The 19,433-nt window shown below is 44.0% G+C and overlaps 4 protein-coding genes across 11 annotated transcripts; 1 reads left to right on the top strand and 3 right to left on the bottom strand.

Annotated features, from left to right (window-relative positions):
- Positions 1 to 3,017: 3,017 nt before the first annotated feature.
- Positions 3,018 to 9,805, top strand: LOC137956519 (respiratory burst oxidase homolog protein A-like). 8 transcript variants are annotated; one of them, XM_068804051.1, is made up of 14 exons: positions 3,018 to 3,600; positions 3,750 to 3,909; positions 4,002 to 4,050; positions 4,514 to 4,627; positions 4,789 to 5,211; positions 5,345 to 5,728; positions 5,824 to 5,919; positions 6,400 to 6,515; positions 7,646 to 7,813; positions 7,891 to 8,050; positions 8,347 to 8,544; positions 8,635 to 8,763; positions 9,096 to 9,174; positions 9,260 to 9,805. In XM_068804051.1, the coding sequence occupies exons 1-14, from the start codon at positions 3,018 to 3,020 to the stop codon at positions 9,367 to 9,369; spliced, it is 2,769 nt and encodes a 922-aa protein (XP_068660152.1). In that variant the 3' UTR covers positions 9,370 to 9,805. The 8 variants fall into 8 exon arrangements, with proteins under 8 accessions (XP_068660152.1, XP_068660184.1, XP_068660206.1 ...); XM_068804083.1 differs by having other exon boundaries at positions 7,646 to 7,828; positions 7,891 to 8,029; XM_068804105.1 differs by having other exon boundaries at positions 7,646 to 7,828; positions 8,419 to 8,544.
- Positions 9,806 to 10,332: 527 nt separating this feature from the next.
- LOC137943057 (ABC transporter G family member 8) lies at positions 10,333 to 12,493 on the bottom strand. Its single transcript, XM_068788754.1, has one exon. The coding sequence runs from the start codon at positions 12,284 to 12,286 to the stop codon at positions 10,496 to 10,498; it is 1,791 nt and encodes a 596-aa protein (XP_068644855.1). The 5' UTR covers positions 12,287 to 12,493; the 3' UTR covers positions 10,333 to 10,495.
- A 997-nt stretch (positions 12,494 to 13,490) lies between these two features.
- On the bottom strand, positions 13,491 to 14,168 carry LOC137950330 (late embryogenesis abundant protein At1g64065-like). The gene has a single exon (XM_068796771.1). The coding sequence runs from the start codon at positions 14,166 to 14,168 to the stop codon at positions 13,491 to 13,493; it is 678 nt and encodes a 225-aa protein (XP_068652872.1).
- Positions 14,169 to 16,514: 2,346 nt separating this feature from the next.
- On the bottom strand, positions 16,515 to 18,754 carry LOC137943040 (probable membrane-associated kinase regulator 2). Its single transcript, XM_068788739.1, has 2 exons — positions 17,321 to 18,754; positions 16,515 to 17,193 (listed from the first exon to the last, which is right to left on the bottom strand). Exons 1-2 carry the CDS (start codon positions 18,402 to 18,404, stop codon positions 17,129 to 17,131), a joined length of 1,149 nt encoding a protein of 382 aa, XP_068644840.1. The 5' UTR covers positions 18,405 to 18,754; the 3' UTR covers positions 16,515 to 17,128.
- Positions 18,755 to 19,433: the final 679 nt, after the last annotated feature.

Raw genomic sequence — 19,433 nt, 5'->3', positions numbered from 1 at the left:
AGCTTAATGGGGAAACTCATATTCACAACCAGTTGTTGAAGGGAGATCTCACCCATAGCTAGAGAATCGGCTGCTGCTTTTCTGGACCGATGGATGTGCTGCCAAGACATCTGTTAGGAGGCAATTAAATATACAATTTGTGTTACAATTTTTTTTTTCTTCATCTGTTTTTCATATGCTTCCAATCAGCTGTTATATTTCGTGTCAGTCATCAGCACTTTATTCTCGAGGGTGTCAATGTTGTTATTGGTGGGAAGAAGGGATATTTTGAACAGTGTAGAGGATGTTTCCCTGCATAACGCATAACAGCTTCTCATTAGCACTAGGTAGCGTATGAGTAGCTATGGAAAACTTCAGGACCTTCAAACTGTAGATTGGACCAGAGGAAACTAGTGGTTGTGCAGTTGGGACCATTGAAAAGTTGATATTTTCCTCCAGAACACTTGAATCATAGCACTCTGTATTGGCTGAAAAAGATTCTGACATCTTGAGTTCGAAATTGAACTTAATCCTACATGTGGCTTCCTTTAAGTGAGGTGTTTTTTACCTTGTTCAATTAACTCTTCATGGTTCTCTAGTAGGTTATTGTTTGCTCCATTCTGTTCCCCTCCTACATTTAGTGTGAGATGTTGATGACTAACATAACGTGATAGAACTCATGCTTCATATCTTGACTAGTTTATCTATTTAATTTTTTATTTATTCTGTGACCTCTTTCTGAAGAACGCAGATTTAGAATACTGATGTGAGCCTGTCACTCATCACCTGTTTTTTCTAACAAGAAGGATTCTCATTTTTTTTCTCTTAGCACTATAATGCCTTTTCTTATAGCGAAGAGTTCATCTTACCACATTGTGCTCATAACAGTGCAGCATTCTCCAAGGTTGCTCGTGGCTGCTGAGATACCATGTGGCCTTGCAAACTGCTACTCCAAACAGCGGAGAGCTCAAATGGTGCCCCAGCAAACCTTCATTGCAGAATGCGACAAAAATCTGCAAGTCAAGGCCTTGGACGTTCAAAACAAGTGTGGATACGGGGCGGCTCCTACACATAACCAGCAGTTCAGCTCATCGTAAGCCAAGAAAGGAAAAAACAATTGCAAGACAAAAAAAAATTGATCATGAAAGAAAATCAGGCCTCACGATCGCTTGTATATTTGGGGGTATCGCAATAAAGTCTGGGCACGCAAGCTTTGGACGTTTTTCAGTTGACAGTTTAGTTAAACTGTTTGCTTCACTTGACTTCATCGAAACCTACTCGCGTCTGTTCTGCAGCCTCCCTTTGAAACTGCGCCACAGCATTTTATAACGACGTGAAAAGCATCTTATTTCACCTGATAGATAGATCAGTGATGACGATTAAGGATGCCAACACTGCTTGCTTTGAGGGAAAAAACGGAAATGGTCTTACTTACGAAAAATGAACAGGAAAAAGTGAAGCAATTGAGAACAAATAAGATTAGCGTAGACAAGAATTATGAATTTTATATCCGCTTTCGATTAAAAACTTGAAAGTTGAACAAGTTACTGGGCGTAAGTGTTTCATAAGCCAATCAATCTCAGGGAGGTAGCAGTTGTAGACGAAAGAGAGGTGGGGGAATTAGGTAAACAGCTCGGTCTTCTTTGGTTACTTACGTGGCCAAATAAACTTGCAGGAATTGTGTATGTGATGATGCACGCGTTGACACAAGGCCTCTTTCCAATTTACAGAGCGGTTGGTGGCTCGGAGTACATTTGTCAAATATTTGTACATTTTCCAAGCCAGAGTTTCGTAGATTCATTAGCTTATGGGAGAAGTAAATGGTTTGGTCGTGAATCGACATGCCCAACCAAAACCAAACCGGTTCGCAAACCATTCCGGCTCGGTTGCTATTCGAGCTATAACTTGAAATAAAACTCGTTAAATTTAACAAGTCAAATTCGAATTTTTTCAAACTTTAATAGTTAATTTGTAAGCCTGACTCGTTAGTATAGATTTTTTTATAAAAATACCTTTTTACTCTAATTATTTTCGTCAATTCTATCTTTAGTAAATTAATAATTACTCTTATTTACCTCGAAGATAATTGATCATTCAACGTTTTTAGTTCCTAACATGGCGGCTAGTACGCCAAAGTTTTGGACTCCTTCGAAATTTTGGGACTCTTTAGCTTCTCCGTACTCTCTCCATGCGTACTTGTCGCCGTCGTAAAGTCGACTCTCGACATGTCCTGCACTACTTTACAACTGAGCTCATAATCAAAGGCATTGACGAAAAATCGAGATGGAGGGTAGTCCCGAGCTGAATGATTGCTGACGAACATACCAGATTCGGGAAACGCATACGTGTTGCTGAGGGTGCTAGTGCTCCTGCATGCTAATGGAGACTGGGCAGACAGAATCAGAGAAACCAGGGACCCAAGAGTGGAAGAGGAAGGCCACCTTGGTGCTCAGTCGCAGCACGCTCTCGCTGCAGTGGCTCTCTGCCTCCATCTTGTCCCTTTCCTGCTTTTCTCTCCCTTGTCTTTTTTTCTTCCTCACCTTCCAAATTCCGATTTCTTGAAATCAAATGGTTTCCTTTTTCAATGTGCGAGCCTTCTCGCACCGCGTATATGTCTTTTCCGAGAGATTCCTGACGCGTTTCTCTCCTTCGTTTTTTGGACGTGTTTGTTTAATCCCGTTCTAGACATCTAGACTGCCAGCGACTAGTCCATATACACTTCAAACTAACTGATAAGACTTCTATGCGTCCTCGCTCTCTCACCAACCCCACTCAGTTCCGAAATCTTCGTCCCTGTCATTTTGTGAATTGATGCCCGCCATATATTTTTATTTATATGTACTGACCGAATAATTTACAACAATGTGTTTTCTGTAGTTGAAGTTCCGAATCTGATCGAAATCGAAGTTTGAGAAAAGGAGCCAAGGAAGAAGAAGAAGGAGACGGTGAAATAAGAATGCTCCTCCCTTTCTTAGGTGTCATTGTTTATTTGGTCATCCGATTTGGTTAAATTTTTCGTTCTCGTTCTACCACATCATATGAGGGGTGGCGTCTCGAGGCACGAGCGGCGATGGGCGTCCGATACTGTCACCGGGAAAACTGTCGTCGGCGGATTGAGTGACGAGGAGGAGTTGGTTGAGGTGACACTCGATTTCCAAGATGATTACACGGTTGTGCTTCGAAGCGTTGAGCCAGCTGCGGCAGCCGAGTCGGATCATGATCGCGCTTTCAGCTCCGGTACGGCATCGCCCACCATCAGGCGGAGCTCCTCTTCTCATCGTCTCCGGCAGTTCTCACAAGAGCTCAAGGCGGAGGCACTCGCCCGGGCCAAACAGTTCTCCCACGAGCTGAAAGCGGAGCTGAAGAGATTCTCGTGGAGCCATGGCCACACCTCCCCCTCCTCCGCTCAGGCTCAGCTGGAAGCAGCCCGTGCTGTGAGACGACAGCGAGCGCAACTCGATCGCACCCGATCGGGGGCCCAAAAGGCTCTCAAGGGGCTTAGATTCATCAGCAGTAGCACCCCTGCGGGCGGTCCCGATGCGTGGAACCAAATTCAGCACAATTTTCAGCAGCTGGCGAAAGATGGTTTCCTCTATCGAACCGACTTTGCGCAATGCATAGGTAAACTGCACATCAAGTCTTGGTGACGAGTTTGATCTTTTTATTCAAAACGTCGAATGAGTTCATTAATTCAAACACTTGTGAACTTACGAAGGTGTCTCTGTTCTTCTTCTTCTTCTTTAATATCGTTATTCTATCGATTTATAAAGGAATGAAAGACTCGAAAGAGTTCGCCGCAGAACTATTCGATGCTCTGAGTCGGAGGCGACGGTTGAAGACGGAGAAGATAAGCGGAGAAGAGCTTCACGAGTTTTGGTTGCAGATCACGGATCAGAGCTTTGACTCTCGCCTCCAGATCTTCTTCGATATGTAAGCAAAACACATTAATTCGCAGACATAGGACGGAGGAAGGAGACCCAGCTTTACGTTATTGATTATTGATTCGTGTTGCAATATGACAGGGTCGACAAAAACGAAGACGGACGAATTACAGAAGCGGAAGTCAAAGAGGTAAGTTGGTGGAATTTAGTAGTCGACCGGTTCCACCTTCCAATTTTCCATCGTTGAGTCTTTCCTGATCATCGTCCCGGAGAAAGCCTAGCGTGTTCAACACTGCAACTTCATTCATCCGTTTTAGACTAGTAGCGACTCGCACCCACGCTAAATAATAAAATACCCGATATATACACTCTGGCCACATGTCAACCTAAACCACCAATAACTACTCCTACATTGGATCTTCAATTTCCTGACTAATAATCAATAATGGGCCCACGTTTGACTTTCTGTATCTATTGCGGCTTTAGATGCGGCTTTTGGGCTTTCTAGATTTCTGATTATGCCTAATTGTTCAAGAAGGGATTAGCTCCAGAGCCCAGTCGTCTCATCATGCTATCTCATCCTGTTATCTCAACCGTCCGATCATGATCAATAATTATTAATAATTTTTTAAATTTTATTCGGGTTTTGGCAGATTATTATGCTTAGTGCTTCTGCAAACAAACTGTCAAGATTGAAAGAGCAAGCGGAGGAATATGCAGCTCTAATCATGGAGGAATTGGACCCAGAAAGGCTCGGCTACATTGAGGTGCACTGCTTAATCACTCTTCCTCTTTTCTTTTGCTTTCTGATCTCCTCAATCTGCTTTCGTTCAATATATTTAGACGTCTCCTTTGCATGTGAAGTATTATTATTTTGTTTTTTGTTATTAACAATTAACATGTAAATCCTCGTCGCCGCCGGCCGCAGCTATGGCAGCTAGAAACGCTGCTTGTGCAAAAGGATACGTACCTCAACTACAGTCAGGCACTCAGCTACACGAGCCAGGCGTTGAGTCAAAATCTCCAGGGTTTTGGAAAGAAGAACACCATTACGAGGCTGAGTTGCAAGCTGGTATATTATCTTCAGGAGCACTGGAGACGGTTGTGGGTATTGACTCTGTGGATACTCATCATGGTCGGCCTTTTTCTCTGGAAATTCTTTCAATACAAGAGGAAGGCCGCCTTTCAGATAATGGGCTACTGCTTGCTCACCGCCAAAGGTGCTGCCGAGACGCTCAAATTCAATATGGCCCTCATCCTCCTCCCCGTCAGCCGCAATACCATCACTTGGCTTCGCTCCACCAGCGTCTCTCTCTTCATGCCTTTCGACGACAATATCAATTTCCACAAGGCACGTAGCATAATATTACTATTATAGCGTCGTCTTAAAGAGACAAAACAAAAGCGTAGCGTTTAGATATAGTCGACAGCGAGTCTCATCCTGATGTGATGAATTGACTGCCTGACTACTGCTGCTGTTTCAGACTATTGCTGCTGCAATTGTCATTGGGGTTCTTCTCCACGTCGGAAACCATCTTGCCTGTGATTTCCCTCGTCTGGTCTCCTCCGAGGCCTATCAATATAATCTTCTCAAGGACGACTTTGGGGAAGACAAACCCTCGTATTTGAAGCTCGTAAGTGGACCAGAAGGTATCACGGGAATCATAATGGTGGTATTAATGGGCATCGCCTTCTTGCTCGCAACCAGCTGGTTCAGACGGAGCCTCATCAAGCTCCCGAAGCCACTGGACAGGCTTACTGGCTTCAATGCCTTCTGGTATTCCCACCACCTGCTCGTTGTTGTTTACGTCTTGCTCGTCATCCATGGAGTTTTCCTCTACTTTGTTCATCACTGGTACCAGAAGACGGTATACTCCACTATTACATCTTCGACCTTCGTTCCGTTCAGCTCACTTAATAAGTGCATCAGGCACCTTACCTGGTTTTCGTGTTATTCCTACAGACATGGATGTATCTTGCAGTCCCTGTCCTTCTCTATGCATGGGAGAGAACTCTAAGGGCTTTCAGATCGGGATATTATGCTGTCAGGCTTTTAAAGGTTAGTACCTGGGTTTCCTTTGGATTCCCTCACTTTGAGTTATCACAATGAAATATTTCAAGCTGAAATATGCATCTGATTTACATAGATAACAGATAATTATCAAGTTGGCCCACCTGATTCAAGGATTGATGTATTGACCTGTTCAGAATCAGTTCCATCGGACATTGTTAACCCGTTGATCTCAGACTGAAATTGACATCTAAAATATAATTAATCAATCAAGGTCCTCACCTGTGTCAGATGGGCAACAGTGTCGGATGGAAGTGGTTTTAGGCAATGGCTAATGCATTAACGTTTCCTTGTATCAGATGGACTGGTTGTCCAAACCCAACATAACAAGCTTCAGCTGGGTGACCAAGTGTTACCTTAGCACAACCCAGTGTGGTATGTCCTATTTCCAAATTCATTGAAGTTGTACTGAAATTTCTCAGTTATCCATGGTTATCCATTATGGTACTCTCACTTGTGAACTTTCAGGTAGCTATATATCCTGGGAACGTCTTAACCCTACAAATGTCAAAGCCTGCTGCATTCCGCTACAAGAGTGGGCAGTACATGTTTGTCCAATGTCCAGCAGTCTCTCCCTTTGAATGGTAAGTAATTCACAAACTTGATAAACTTACATCTGGTGCACAGATGCTGAATCTTTAGACAATAGCAAAGGCTGCTAATCGTGCATCCAATAGTTACCCTGATGAAACTTTTAGTGGAAAGTGCCAGGAAATCTTCATCCTGGTTCATGAATTTGTACTTAATTATACTGATATACTGGCATTTCACCTGTGTTATCATCATATATGTAGAACATACTGACTGAAAGAATAACTAGTTGCTTCACCATAGAAGTTTATAAATGGAATCCTGTCTGTGGAAGCTTCTTTGTTTCCTTTTGGAAATTAAAACTAGTGGCTTCATTTGCTACCAATCTTTCAAGTCTTTATGTCAAACTTCAAAAGCTTGCCTGATGCCAAAACATCGAAGGATGTAAATTTTCACAAAGCTAATTAGAAGCTTATATGGATAATTGGGCAAAATATTTTGGGAGAGTCCAAAATTCGGATTCCTCAGTTTGTCTGCTTCCTAGGCTTAAAAAGTAGCTGTCGTTGTATAATCACATTTCTGCTTAAGATGCTCAGATCATGTTTAGAAAGAAAGACTTGAAGGAGGGAGATATAGATATAATGGAGTTACCTAAATATAGAGCACAACGAGGAGGATTCATGTAGCTGATCCGAGCTTAGCTTAAATAAGCCTGTGATGATGAGAGTGATGTCCTGTTTCAATATTCCTCTCTTTTCTTGATATTTATTTACAGGTTCGGAGTTTGTATGTCGAATTGAGTACTTGAATGAATTCGTAGAAGAGAAATGAACACAACTTAAGATGAAAGTTTTACTTGAAGAGCCATAGAAATAATTTGACTAAGTTGCCACAAGCTCACACCTACTTTCTGAAGCACAACAAGCCTTCCATGGTTTCAATGATATCATTCTTTTGCCATTGGCCATTAGCTGATGTCCATTGAGCTTGGTGTGTGAGGGTAGATGGATGAGTATGTGGTTGACACTGCAATATGAAAGAGCCTTCATAAGACTTGAAATAAAATCAAACTTGCCATGCTACAGTAACAGGGCTTATGGTGCAGCCCTATTTCATGTGTTTGCCAATGTTGTGTTTCTATATCCTCTTGATTAAAAGTTGCACGTGGATGTTTTTACTGCAGGCACCCATTCTCAATTACTTCAGCTCCTGGAGATGATTACCTTAGTGTCCATATTAGACAGCTGGGTGACTGGACACAAGAACTCAAAAGGGTTTTCTCAGAGGCCTGTGAAGCCCCAGTTGCTGGTAAAAGTGGACTACTTAGGGCAGATGAAACGACAAAAAAAAGGTCTAATCTTCAAAAGTTTTTATTGAAACATTTTCATTCTCTTTAGGTTGTTCTGATTTGTAGTTCTATTGATGCAGTTTGCCGAAGCTCTTGATAGATGGGCCTTATGGAGCCCCTGCACAAGACTACAGGAAATATGATGTCTTGCTGTTAGTGGGTCTTGGAATTGGAGCGACACCCTTCATTAGTATATTGAAGGATATGCTCAACAATATTGTAAAGATGGAGGAACAAGATGTAAGTATGGTCTGCAAAAGCAAATTTGGTTTAATTTCTTTTTTAGCTTTCTTTTTGTCTCTGAGGCTAATCATGCTGTGCACGCTAGTTGGTTGTCCTCTTTCTCTCTTCTCTGTTTTTTCTTTCATTTTGTCTTCTCTTTGATGGGTTTTTGGTCATCCTATTTCTGCAAATACATTGCCTTTTTTTTACTGTGAAGGAAATTCCAAGTGTTTTTCAATCCGAGTGTCTTTTGATTCTCAAGTCTTAAAATTTTTCTGTTAGTTAATTTTATTAACCTGCTCATTCTGTAATAGGAGTCAAACTCAGAAATTAGCAGGACAACTGATAACTGTGCTGGAACAAGCGACTCATGCTCTGTCAACAAGGTATCACCAAAGCGGAGAAAAGCTCTCAAAACCACCAATGCCTATTTCTACTGGGTGACTCGTGAACAAGGGTCCTTTGATTGGTTCAAAGGAGTCATGAATGAAGTTGCCGACCTTGATCAGCGGGTAACGTATGGGACCTCTGTTCTTTCATTCTTTTCACTATCTCAGTGGAAGTCAATGGTTGCATTCAGATATCTTATTTCATACTCTTAGGGTGCAATTGAGATGCACAATTACTTGACAAGCGTTTATGAGGACGGAGATGCACGATCAGCTCTTATTACAATGGTCCAAGCTCTGAATCATGCCAAGAATGGAGTTGATGTTGTTTCTGGTACCAAAGTATGTAAACAGCATTTTCTATGCCTAGAAAAGTTTCTATTGAACTGTCTGGTCTTCTGAAATTTAACATCAAACTGATCCAGGTCACAAAAACATTAGCCATTTTTAGTGACATTACTTGAAACTTCTGAACTGGATAACAATGTTCATGATTAAGGATCCTTCAGGAGAATCTCTGAAACTGTAGGAAGACAAAATAAGAACCCGACAGTGCTAATACTAGAGTGAAACTGTTACGTAAGAATGAGCTTCTCTCAGAACCAAATGACTCTTCACATGTTTTGGTAGATGAATATCATCGTGCTGATCTTCTTGTGAAACTCTGATGTTAGGTACGAACACATTTTGCAAGACCCAACTGGAAAAAGGTGTTCTCCAGAACCTGCTCCAAGCATCCAAATTCAAAGATAGGTGAGCTTCATTTGCATTCTGCAAGGAGGGTTAGATACTATTCATTTTCACTTTTCAGACCCTATTCCCTGTATCTTTTAAGCAGGCGTTTTCTACTGTGGTGCACCTGTGCTGGCCAAGGAACTGTCAAAACTTTGCCACGAATTCAACCATAAAGGATCCACCAAGTTTGAATTTCACAAAGAGCATTTCTGAAGAACTGGAGGATGCCTAGCAAGTGATCTCTGTGCTGCCTAATTCATACGCAAGGCCACCTCTCAAAAACTTTCTTTCTGCAAAGTTCTATAAACAAGAACAGGAGAAAAACAAGGAAATAAAACTAGGGGAGAAAGATAACTGTTACAGAAAAGACAGTTATTATAGCTTATCTAATTTATCAAGTATACAGGAGGGACAATTTTGGTTCGAGAGTTGGCAACTGGCAAGTGGTATCTACAGTTTCAGGAGTAACAGCCGAAGGCTTGCTCAGACTAAGGGAGAAGGATTGAACTTGACGCGGGGAAGCGCCTATAATGGCAATGGAGAGTTAGATCGGACATAGGAGTAAGACAGGTTCCAGACTTGTAGGAGCAAAGCTGTAATGTCGTCAGTTTATTCAGGTTATTTTACTTAATTACTTGTTTACGTTTGATTAAATGGAATAAAAATTTACTGTTTTGAAAATCTTGGGGATTGCCGGATAAGATCCAGGAATGAGCTGGCCGCGTGTTCTGAGCAGGTCCTAAGTTGTAACGCATGGTGTGCCAACTCGGGAATGGAATCTCAATGTTCTCTGTTAACAGTTCACGTGAGGAATAGAAACGAGAACCCGTGAAGCCAACTGCACCTGTGCCCAATCAAAAGAAAGGAGAACAAGATTATAAAAAACAATCCCGATGCAGATGATGACACATTGACAAGTGACAGACGACCCATCACCCATCATCTTCACCCTTTTGGACCTTTTCCTGTTTCTGAATCATCCGATTCATTCCCAATGACTATGAATGACTTCCTCTTCCTTTTATTAATGAACCAATGCAACAACCAAACCTGTGACTCAATTCTGATTCAGATTCAGGCTTCAACACTCCGGCCACCGGCCACCGTTCTCAAACTCCTCTCACTCAGACCTTCCCGTAAGAAATTACCAGTCCTAGCTATGAACAACGAGGAATATGAAGACAGAAGAAAGAAGAAGAAAATGCAAGGCTTAACAAGTACTTATTTAACTCGGCGAATTTGATGATCACAAGCATATTACAGGAAATTAAGACGCGCAGAACCTGACAGGAATTCGTTTGCTAATACATGCTTACATCTTCATGACTCTCTTTGCTGATCATTTCTTGGACCTTGACGCCCTTCTGGTGAGCACCAGCAGACACAGTACACGGTAGAGGACGAAGAAGCCGAGCATTATTTGCACCTTGCTCCATCTCTGGCTCTCGTGGAGCCCTCTTTTCTCCAACACATCACGCCCTGTTATTGCACACACCTTCTTCTCTTCGTACCATATCAAGCACTCGGACAGCAGGCACGAGTACTCGTTGATGAGAAGAGCATCCAAGGCGTACTTGTACATGGAGAAGTAGTGCATCAAAACCCAGTACTTGGGCATTGCATCTTTTGATATGAAGTAGCCGGAGAAGAGAAAGAAGCAAGCAAGGAAAACGGTCACCAGCGAGGTACCCGCGATGAAATTGGGAGCTATGGAGCTCAAGAAGAGCACGAAGGAATTAGCCATCAGTATGATCACCCATATCGCTAGCACAAAGTATGCGAATGCTTGCCAGGATGCACAGAGTCCGACCAGAAAATACACTGATACAGAGTAGATAAGCGCTATGACAAGGAGGTATGGAAGGAATACTAGAGTATTCGCGATTAGGTGAGACGAGAGCCGGTAGAGACCACTCGACGTCTCACGCAGTAGGATCGGCCTCTCGCTTACAAAGATAGGAAGAGTTTCGGTCGTGGAGGAGAGAAGAAAAGTGAGAGTGAACGCAAAGAGACCTAACCTCTTCTCCATGCCTTGCTTATCCAACCCCACATGTATGTAAATCGTCCCCAAGAAAATGCCCACGGCCAGGGCTTCAAGTGCGTTTGTCAACAGGAGCTGTTTGCTTCTGTATATTATTTTCCAAAACCTGTTGTAAAGTGCAATGATTTCTCGTACTCTTGAACTTCTGTATCTAACTTCTACTGTTTGATCATCCTGGCGGTCGTTTGGAAAAGAAGATGAAGGTGGATCTTGAAATTCAGGTGTGATGGTGGAGGATTTCTTCTCGGATATTTGGCCGAGTATCTCCAAGGCGTACTCTAGTGCGTTGAGCTGAGGCGGGACCTGAAAACCGTTAGAGTGTAGAAAGGTTTGAAGCGAGGAGAGGGTCCCGTGGTGGACGACCGTGCCCTTGGAAAGCAGTAAAATCCTGTCAATGGTGGAAAGAATCTTGAAGCTGGGTTGGTGAATGGAGAGGATAACGGTACGGCGGCGGGCGGCTGCAATGGCGCGAAGAGTTTGCATCAGGTTAAAGGCGGAAGCACTGTCGAGACCAGAGGTGGGTTCGTCCAAGAGCAGCACGGCGGGGTCGTGGAGGAGGCTGAGGCCGATGGAGACCCGGCGGCGCTCGCCCCCTGAGAGATCCCGGTCGAGGCGGGTTGTAGCGAGATGAGAGAGACGGAGATCCCCGAGGAGAGAGGTGATGACGGTGGTGAGATCGGCATTGGTGGGGAGGAGGAGGCGAGCGGTGAAGAGGAAGGTCTCGAAGACGGTAAGAAGAGGTAGGGATGCATCGTGCTGGGGGACGTAGGCGGCGAGCTTACGGAATGAGCTAGGCTGGAGCGGGGAGGAATTGAGCAGAAGAGAGCCGTGGGAGGGGGAGGTATGGGCGGCGAGTATGTCTAGAAGGGTTGATTTGCCGGCGCCACTTGGGCCTACGATGGCAAGAATCTCAGAGGGGCGGGCTGTGAATGAGATATCCCGGAGGATGTAACTGGGTGGAGAAGCAGTGCATGGATTGAAGACAAGTACCGCCGGCTTTCTGTAGGAGATGGAACAAGCTGTAACTTGGTAGGTTTTGGGATGTTGGGAAGGCGGAATAGTTGATGGTGCTGATAGCTGATCATCCATGGAAGAAGAAGCAGGAAGAAGAGTTGGTGCCGGTGGGAATGTGGGGTGAAAATGAAGAGGGAGTAGGGGGACCTTTAACGGAGGTGAATCTCTTGTGTATCCAATATCAAATTTCCATGGCTATATGGGTGTGTGAGGAAGGAGGCATCAAATAGGATAAAGAAGCTCCGAATTAAAAAGTGGATAGATGCCTTCCCTCATCGCCCGTGGGCCGATGGAGCAGCTCAGGTCTCATCCAGTGACTGGATCAGTCACGAGACGTTAAAATACTCACTGCACAAATATGGGCCAAAGTTAGGCTAATCAAATGAAAAACGACGTGAACATGTGCGGTAGGCCACATCATTGGTCCATGTCTGTTGTGGTTCTCAATCATTGTCTGCCTATCGATTTTCTGTCGAAATTCTTAACGGCGAGATAGGATTTAAAAAGGTTTTGTAAGCTGCCACTGGTTCAAAGTTTCAGTTGTTATGAATACTTCAAACTCATATCAAGCTTCACCTGGAACCTAAAATTGTAATTATGTTCAAGTTGATATTTAAAAATAAAAAAAATAAAAAAATAAAAAAACATTAGGGTGACCTCTAAAATTGTAATTATGTTCAAGTTGATATTTAAAAATAAAAAAATAAAAAAATAAAAAAACATTAGGGTGACCCAAAAAAGGGTTTCGTTTTTTACGTACAATCAAAGAGAATTAACGAGAACAATTAGAGTAAAAGGTATTTTCATAAAAAATCTATGCTAATGCCGGACTTGGAAAATCTTGTATTTGACTTGTATCAAGTTTGAACACGAGCCGAGCTCAAATAAAAACTAACTGAGCCGAACTTTTTCCGGACCAAGCTCTAACGGTATACCTTGCCCGGTTTTACTTGGTGCCACCCCTAGGCAAGTTTCTATGGAATTTTCCGTTTTCAACATGAGGTGGAACCCACTCTTTTCATCGTTGAAATCGTTTAAAACCGTGTGGAAAAGAAGGATCCAAACAAACATCAAGTGTTTGATCGTGGAACGATTCTATAATTTAATGATTTGAAGATCAGTTTGAAAACGGAAAAAGAAGACTAGTAGTGCAAGTCTGCCATCGAGCTGCACTAATAGATTCTTCTTTCTTGCTGAAAGACCGTGTTTGCACTGACATATATTGGGCACTAGCAGCATTTCATATGTGAAAAGATCAAGGCAAGCCCCACGACTGGGATCAGAGCTTAACGCTTCTTTCACATCTCTGGTCTTGAATCGAGCTAGTGGAGATTGAGACCGTGATGGAGCAATTCAAGACGATATCGACATGGCGCTTGAACACGTTGAACAAGTTCACCCGCCCACCCACCTTGGTGTAAGTATTCACCGGAAGAGTGCCGGAAATGAGATCACGGACGAGCTGGCCGGAGTTCTCAATGAGGCGGTCCGCCTGCAAGTCCACTGTTACATTCATCCGCAGCGTTCGCCGGGCCCTCGCCTTCCCGGCGGGGCTTTTGGCCTCTCCCACCGTCTCGCCGCGGTAGGAAAGCAAGGTGGAAGAGTTGCCGAATTTGAAGGAGGCGGCGTTGGGGTTCTTGACAGAGATATCAGCGGTGACGGCCAAGTTGAGGCCAGATGATGTATCGAGAGACAACCGGTCGAAGTAGACGGAGTTCATCTTAATCTGGGGATCCTTGACCTTGAACACTGTGAAGGCAAGTACGAGGACGAGTATGGCCAGAAGCAGAATCGTTGAGACGCAGCAACTGCAGCAGAGGATGCAACGTCTCCTCCGTAGTCGTTTCCCGGGGGATATCCTTCGAGCTTCTTCATCATGAACATCGCTGCTAGCTCGATCTCGTTCTCCATTCGCATAAGTCGTCGCAAGGGACCTGAGATCCTCCTTATCCCCCATAGCTAACTAGTCGCTTCTGGGCTTCGGCTGATGAAGACGCCAAAAATGAAAACGGGATGGACTGAAAATTCCCAGAAACGGAAGAAAGTGGAGATGGCTGCAAGGAGTGGAGGAATGCCAACGGGAAACGTTGATTTAATACATAGCATAGAGACGACTAATAATCTGTTTTTTTTTGTTCTTTTTGGAATGGCACGAGTCTCCATCCATTCCATTGGCGGTAGTTTTATCGTTTGATCAGTGCAATCTTGATTAGTTTTGAACGCAACTCCGACCGCATCTGTGACTATTGATTAGTGTCTGCTACTCGTTTCTATTTTCTATTCTATTGCTTCCGCGTTTCTGTTTCTCCTCAGAGTTAACCAGCAGCAATTGATAAATATTTCACGTTTCATGACTACTACCAATCCTCAAACGAAACAACACAGAAAGCCGTTCCATTAAGAAGACTTGAGTGATACCCATTATTGGACTCTAGGGACCAGTAACAGTCTTCTGAAAGTTCATTTTAATGAATTCCAACTGAATCGTCTTGCTTTTCTAGGTTCTATAGCAATTCACATTGACCATCTCCCTTAAAAGACGATAGGGGATGTCGGTTTTCCCTTTCTCTGTATGTCCGCTACTGTTACTGCAGATTTCTCCATCCGGAATCCTAACATACTTGCTTACAGATACAAGAACGGGAGTGCTTATGCCATTTGACTGGGAGAGGGTACAGTTCTGTAAGCGATCTCTCGGGGGTAAATTTCACAATGGACGCGCATACTGATCAGCAGTTGATGGGGGATCCTGATTTCCTCGCTGATTTCAAGCCGTGATTTGACCTTACCATTAATTGCTCCATCAAAGTCGTTGTTTTCAACTGCATTTAATTCTAGCCGAGGTTCAACTACATCTTGTTAAGCGTACTTTAAACATTAAATTCTGCAAAATTTCGAGTGCAATTTCTATCTCCATTCTTTTTGCTCCCTCAAAAACACATTTGCTTTCTTTTGGAATGTGGATCCTGCTTTTTCTCATCCCTTTTACTGCAGCCTCGCGGAAGTAAAGATTGGTATTCTTCTTTTTCCTTTTGTTGCTTTTTTTCCGCAGAAAGACATAAAAGCGAGGAATCACGATTATATTAAGCAGTAACTGATCTTGAAATCTTATCTCTATCCTGGTTAACTTTAGTCTTGGGTTCTGGGTATCCCAATTTCATGATTTAATACAACAACAAAACCTGCAGCTATTGTTCAATACACGAGTTCATGGACGGCTTTCGAATTTCAAGAAGATATTTTGAATAGTAATACCATTTTGGTAGAGTTTATGAGAACGGTGTATGAAAGGAACCAGTAGACTCCGGAGTGAAGGAGTAAATTCGTTGAATTACAGAAGAGACGGAGGATTGATTCGAACGTAGTGAACAGAACGCAGCGAGTAGTTGGACGTGCGCTTGAGATTTTTGTTCCCAAGTTATCGAAAAGGGCTCTAGTCCTCTTCGGATCTTCCAATTTCAACCCTTAATCAATGTAGCTGAGAATTCAAATCGTAGAAGAAGAAGAAATAATTCTGAGCGTCAGGCGACGTCATAATTCAAACGGACAAGTATAAATCTGAGCCTTTCATGAAATCTACGCGTAGGCGTTTCCTCCCTCCATGAATCTCCTTGCTATGAGCTGTAAAATTAATTTCACATTCAGATACAAGTGAATCCTGGTTGACTCTGAAGTGGGTGATGAACAAGGCAGCAAGCAATCCTTTTGTCGGCCGAGTGCAGCCCTTTCTCTCAACGGATGAACGATATAGATAGGAGGAAATGGTGAGACAGTGGACCAGACGAGCATATTCCTATTGACCCAGTTTGTTGGACAGTGGAAGCAGTTGAAGGAAAATTCTCCCATTGAGTGATAAGGATATCCCGACTCCATTAAAGGAGTAACCGAAGTGTCACGGACGCCCAAAACCCAGTCGCCTGCATCAAGTTCTCATGCTGGTCCCGTTGATCGAGTGCCATATAATTTTAATAACGTGGTGAAAGCGTAGGGGATGCAGCCCCAGAAGTTTGATTTCCGTCACCTACTCCGTCGTCGTACTCTATAAGGTTCCCGTCTTTGGAAGTGATGATTTGGACTATCGTATCGACGGGGAGCACGGCATGAATTTTAAGAAATGGCGGGGTTACCTGAATCTTTTTCTGAATTGATAACGGTATAAGAGAGCAGAACCGATACGACATAAGCGGTATACAACTTTTAGGTTATTCCAAGGGGTGGAAGAGAATCAACCCAACACCTCCGCAATTTTGTTCTTCTTTATTCGTTTCCTTCTATTGCTTTGCTGCTGCTTTTACCTGCGCTTTTTACTGTACTTCCTCCGGCCTTTGTCACCACTTTCGTCCTCGTCTGACCGAAACAACAAAAGATGAAAAGCAAAGCTGCACCACCCCTCGTTCCGTGTTCATCTCTGTTGTTTTGCCCTCTAAAGATAGACGATAATGGGGAAGAAGAACAAGAATAAAGCTCTGTTTTGGACCTATTTTTTCGATATCACGAATGAATACTTTTTGTCTCTCTCTCAAGCTAACTGATTTTTTTCTACGGTAATTCTTGCACAAGCATGTAATGATATTAGAAAGAAACTAAGTAAAGCAGCTGTTGGTCATGAAACCAAACTCTCTCACAACTGCTGCAGGGGTTGGTGGCTCCTAATCGTAATCATCACTTTCACAGAATGACTGAAGAGATCGGAATTCAGAACCTCCTTGCTCAACATTTGTAATAATCGTCACCTTTACAAAAACTGACTGACTGCCTACATGCCTATCTCTTATATATCATTCTAAGTTTCAATAGATACAGCGAGGCTCTTCTCCTCATCCAACAGTCCAATCTCTCTCTTCGCTCGATCCGTCTCCGTCACAGATACAAGCAAATTCGAGTCTTTGCTTTAAACTTCTTCCCCTTTCTCACAATTTACGGACTTGTTACATGAGGGCTGCTTGTAGATAGTGGGAGAGAAAGAGAGCCCTGTTCTTGATCTGCAATAAAACAAAGAAAACAGGATCGGGTAAAGTTCAAACCGTGATCGGAAAGGGGCAGTTCATCAGTAAGCACCACATTGCCCTACTTAGCATAACAATCGGAATCCTAAACCCTAACACTCACCATTCGAAGGATTAAGAGACCTTTTGCAGTGAAGAATGGCGCTCTGTATCCCATCCTGTTGTTGCAGCAGAGAATCATCGCGTTTCCGGCATTCAGAAGTCCCAGGGGGTGCGGCGGCAACTGCAGCCGATGCCGACCGACTCTTACCCAAGTGCTTGCGAACAACGCGCAACCCCGACGGAATACGATTGACTTGCTTTTGGTTCTTACCAGTAGCGGTCGTAGAAGCAGAGTCAGCTTCTCTTACCGCACTTACTTCCTGAGTGGCGGCCTTAACAGTCCCTAAGCTCAGCTGCCCCGGAAATTTGAGCTTGTCGCCGTACCTCTTTGAAACCCTAATGTATAGGGGCTTTATCATCTTAAAATACTTCTGCAAGACATCTTTGGAAAATCGCTTCATGTCCGAGGCGGAGACGCCGTCGTCGGAGATGATATCGTCCAGCTTCTGCGGCTTCCCGCCTGAGGCGCTTCTGGAGCTGTAGTCTCTGGTGAAGAGCGACACAATGGGAACCTCCTCAACGTTAAACTTAACAGTAAAAGACTTACTGCGCTGCTGTTGATGCTTCTGAGCGCTAGGAGGGAGACCGTCGCCGCCGTCGTTTTCTGGCACAGATTTGGGTCTTTTGAAGCCCAACCGGGAGACTCGGAACTTCGTAGCTGATTTGAGAAAAGAAGCGGGGAACGGAGACTTGGAGTTGGATTCTGAGTGAAGCGTGGCCGGTGGCTCGAGGGGTACGAGCCTGCCTTTGAAGAAGAGATCGTCGGAAGGTGACAAGGCTAGGTTTGGGTCAGTTCGCGCTTCAGCGGCAGTTGCAGAGAGGGTGAAATCGAACTCTCTCTCCCCGTCGGTTCCTTCCTCGGAACCAGAACCTGCGTCATCAACGTCGTCGTTGTCCTCTTCTTCCTGTTCTGGTTGTTCATCATCGTCCTCATCCTCGTCATCGGGAAGGGCGAATTCGAGGTCGAAAAAAGGACCCTCATCATCGTTGTTGTCGCTAGTTTCGGAAGGTGAAGAATCGGCGATGATGGTGGTAGTGGCGGGGGCTGGATTGGCTCCGCCGCCGCCTCTCCAGTATTTGAGCATACTTAAAGCTTCGATGGTGGGGAAAGCCAGAGCAGAGGGTTGTTGAAGCGAAGCGGGGAGGAGGTACTAGTTGGACGGAGAAGAAAAAGGGCCGGGAAGAGGGTGTGCGTCGAAGTTGAGTAATAAAGTTGGAGCCAGAGGGCTTTGTTTAATGGCTTTGGCACTTCTGATAATGGTGTGACAGGGGAACAGATGGAGCTTTTTGACAGGACTCTGGCGTGACTCAGGGCGGAGCGGCACTAGGGAGCACCCGGCTGCTCTGCAGTCTACAGTCTACAGTCTACACTGGCCGAGGGTTCTTGGCCGAGTTTCCTGCGCAATCCACCGCTTCCTACACTACACAGTTTACATTTAGGCCACCAGTCAAAAGAGAGATTCTTCCAACTCGAAGACCATCTAATATTTGATCGTGTTTATTAATTAATTTGTTGTACAAATTTGAAAATTCTCAGTTGCTGTTTTTAGACCGGACTCTAAAGATTCCAGATTCCAGACTCCGGAGCAGTGCAGCAGGTTCAAGGCAGCCATGTGAGGTCCGGTCTTGAGGCGTCAGACTAGATTCCACAGTCCCCGCTTGATCCAAATCGGTTTATTGCGTTGCAAAGGTCTACATCCTATGTTACGGCAACCATGGAGATTGCCAAGAAAGTTCGGAAAGGCAAAAAAAAGAGAGGGGAAAGAAAGAAGACTAGGCGAGGCGAGGGAAAGCAGTTCGTTTCCTTTCTACAAAGAGAGAAGGATGAAAAAGAAGAAAAAAGAAAAGTAAAGAAAAAAGGAGTTGCTGCTGCTGATAGCTAAAATCAACTCCATCAAGTCGATGCTCCTCGCCGTTGCTTTTACCCACTCGCCTTTCCGTGCTTCACTCTTCTTTGACCACTGGTGACTGAGAGTCACTAAAGACCAGGGCCCCTCTCTCGGATTCTTTTAAAGCCGCCTCTGATATCTGAAATTCTAATGAGACGAATCCAGGAAACTACTGAAATTATTGACATTTGATCTTAGATTTTGATGCTTCCTTGTTTGGATTGG

The sequence above is a fragment of the Aristolochia californica genome, unplaced genomic scaffold (genome assembly GCF_029961685.1).
Source record: "Aristolochia californica isolate CCGP_79_NKW_82.1479 unplaced genomic scaffold, dmAriCali1.0.hap1 SCAF_1, whole genome shotgun sequence".
Classification (NCBI taxonomy): Eukaryota; Viridiplantae; Streptophyta; class Magnoliopsida; order Piperales; family Aristolochiaceae; genus Aristolochia; species Aristolochia californica.
This window is presented reverse-complemented; position numbering and strand designations above follow the sequence as displayed.

Excerpts from the sequence above, each read along its gene's own strand:
- LOC137956519 (XM_068804060.1), top strand. The coding sequence starts at position 3,018 with ATGAGGGGTGGCGTCTCGAGGCACGAGCGGCGATGGGCGTCCGATACT. Across the intron at positions 3,910-4,001 it reads CTCCAGATCTTCTTCGATAT|GGTCGACAAAAACGAAGACG; the intron begins GTAAGCAAAACA and ends GCAATATGACAG. Across the intron at positions 6,516-7,645 it reads GCAGTCTCTCCCTTTGAATG|GCACCCATTCTCAATTACTT; the intron begins GTAAGTAATTCA and ends TTTTTACTGCAG.
- LOC137943057 (XM_068788754.1), bottom strand. The coding sequence starts at position 12,286 with ATGGATGATCAGCTATCAGCACCATCAACTATTCCGCCTTCCCAACAT.
- LOC137950330 (XM_068796771.1), bottom strand. The coding sequence starts at position 14,168 with ATGGGGGATAAGGAGGATCTCAGGTCCCTTGCGACGACTTATGCGAAT.
- LOC137943040 (XM_068788739.1), bottom strand. The coding sequence starts at position 18,404 with ATGCTCAAATACTGGAGAGGCGGCGGCGGAGCCAATCCAGCCCCCGCC. Across the intron at positions 17,194-17,320 it reads GTCTCTTAATCCTTCGAATG|ATCAAGAACAGGGCTCTCTT; the intron begins GTGAGTGTTAGG and ends GTTTTATTGCAG.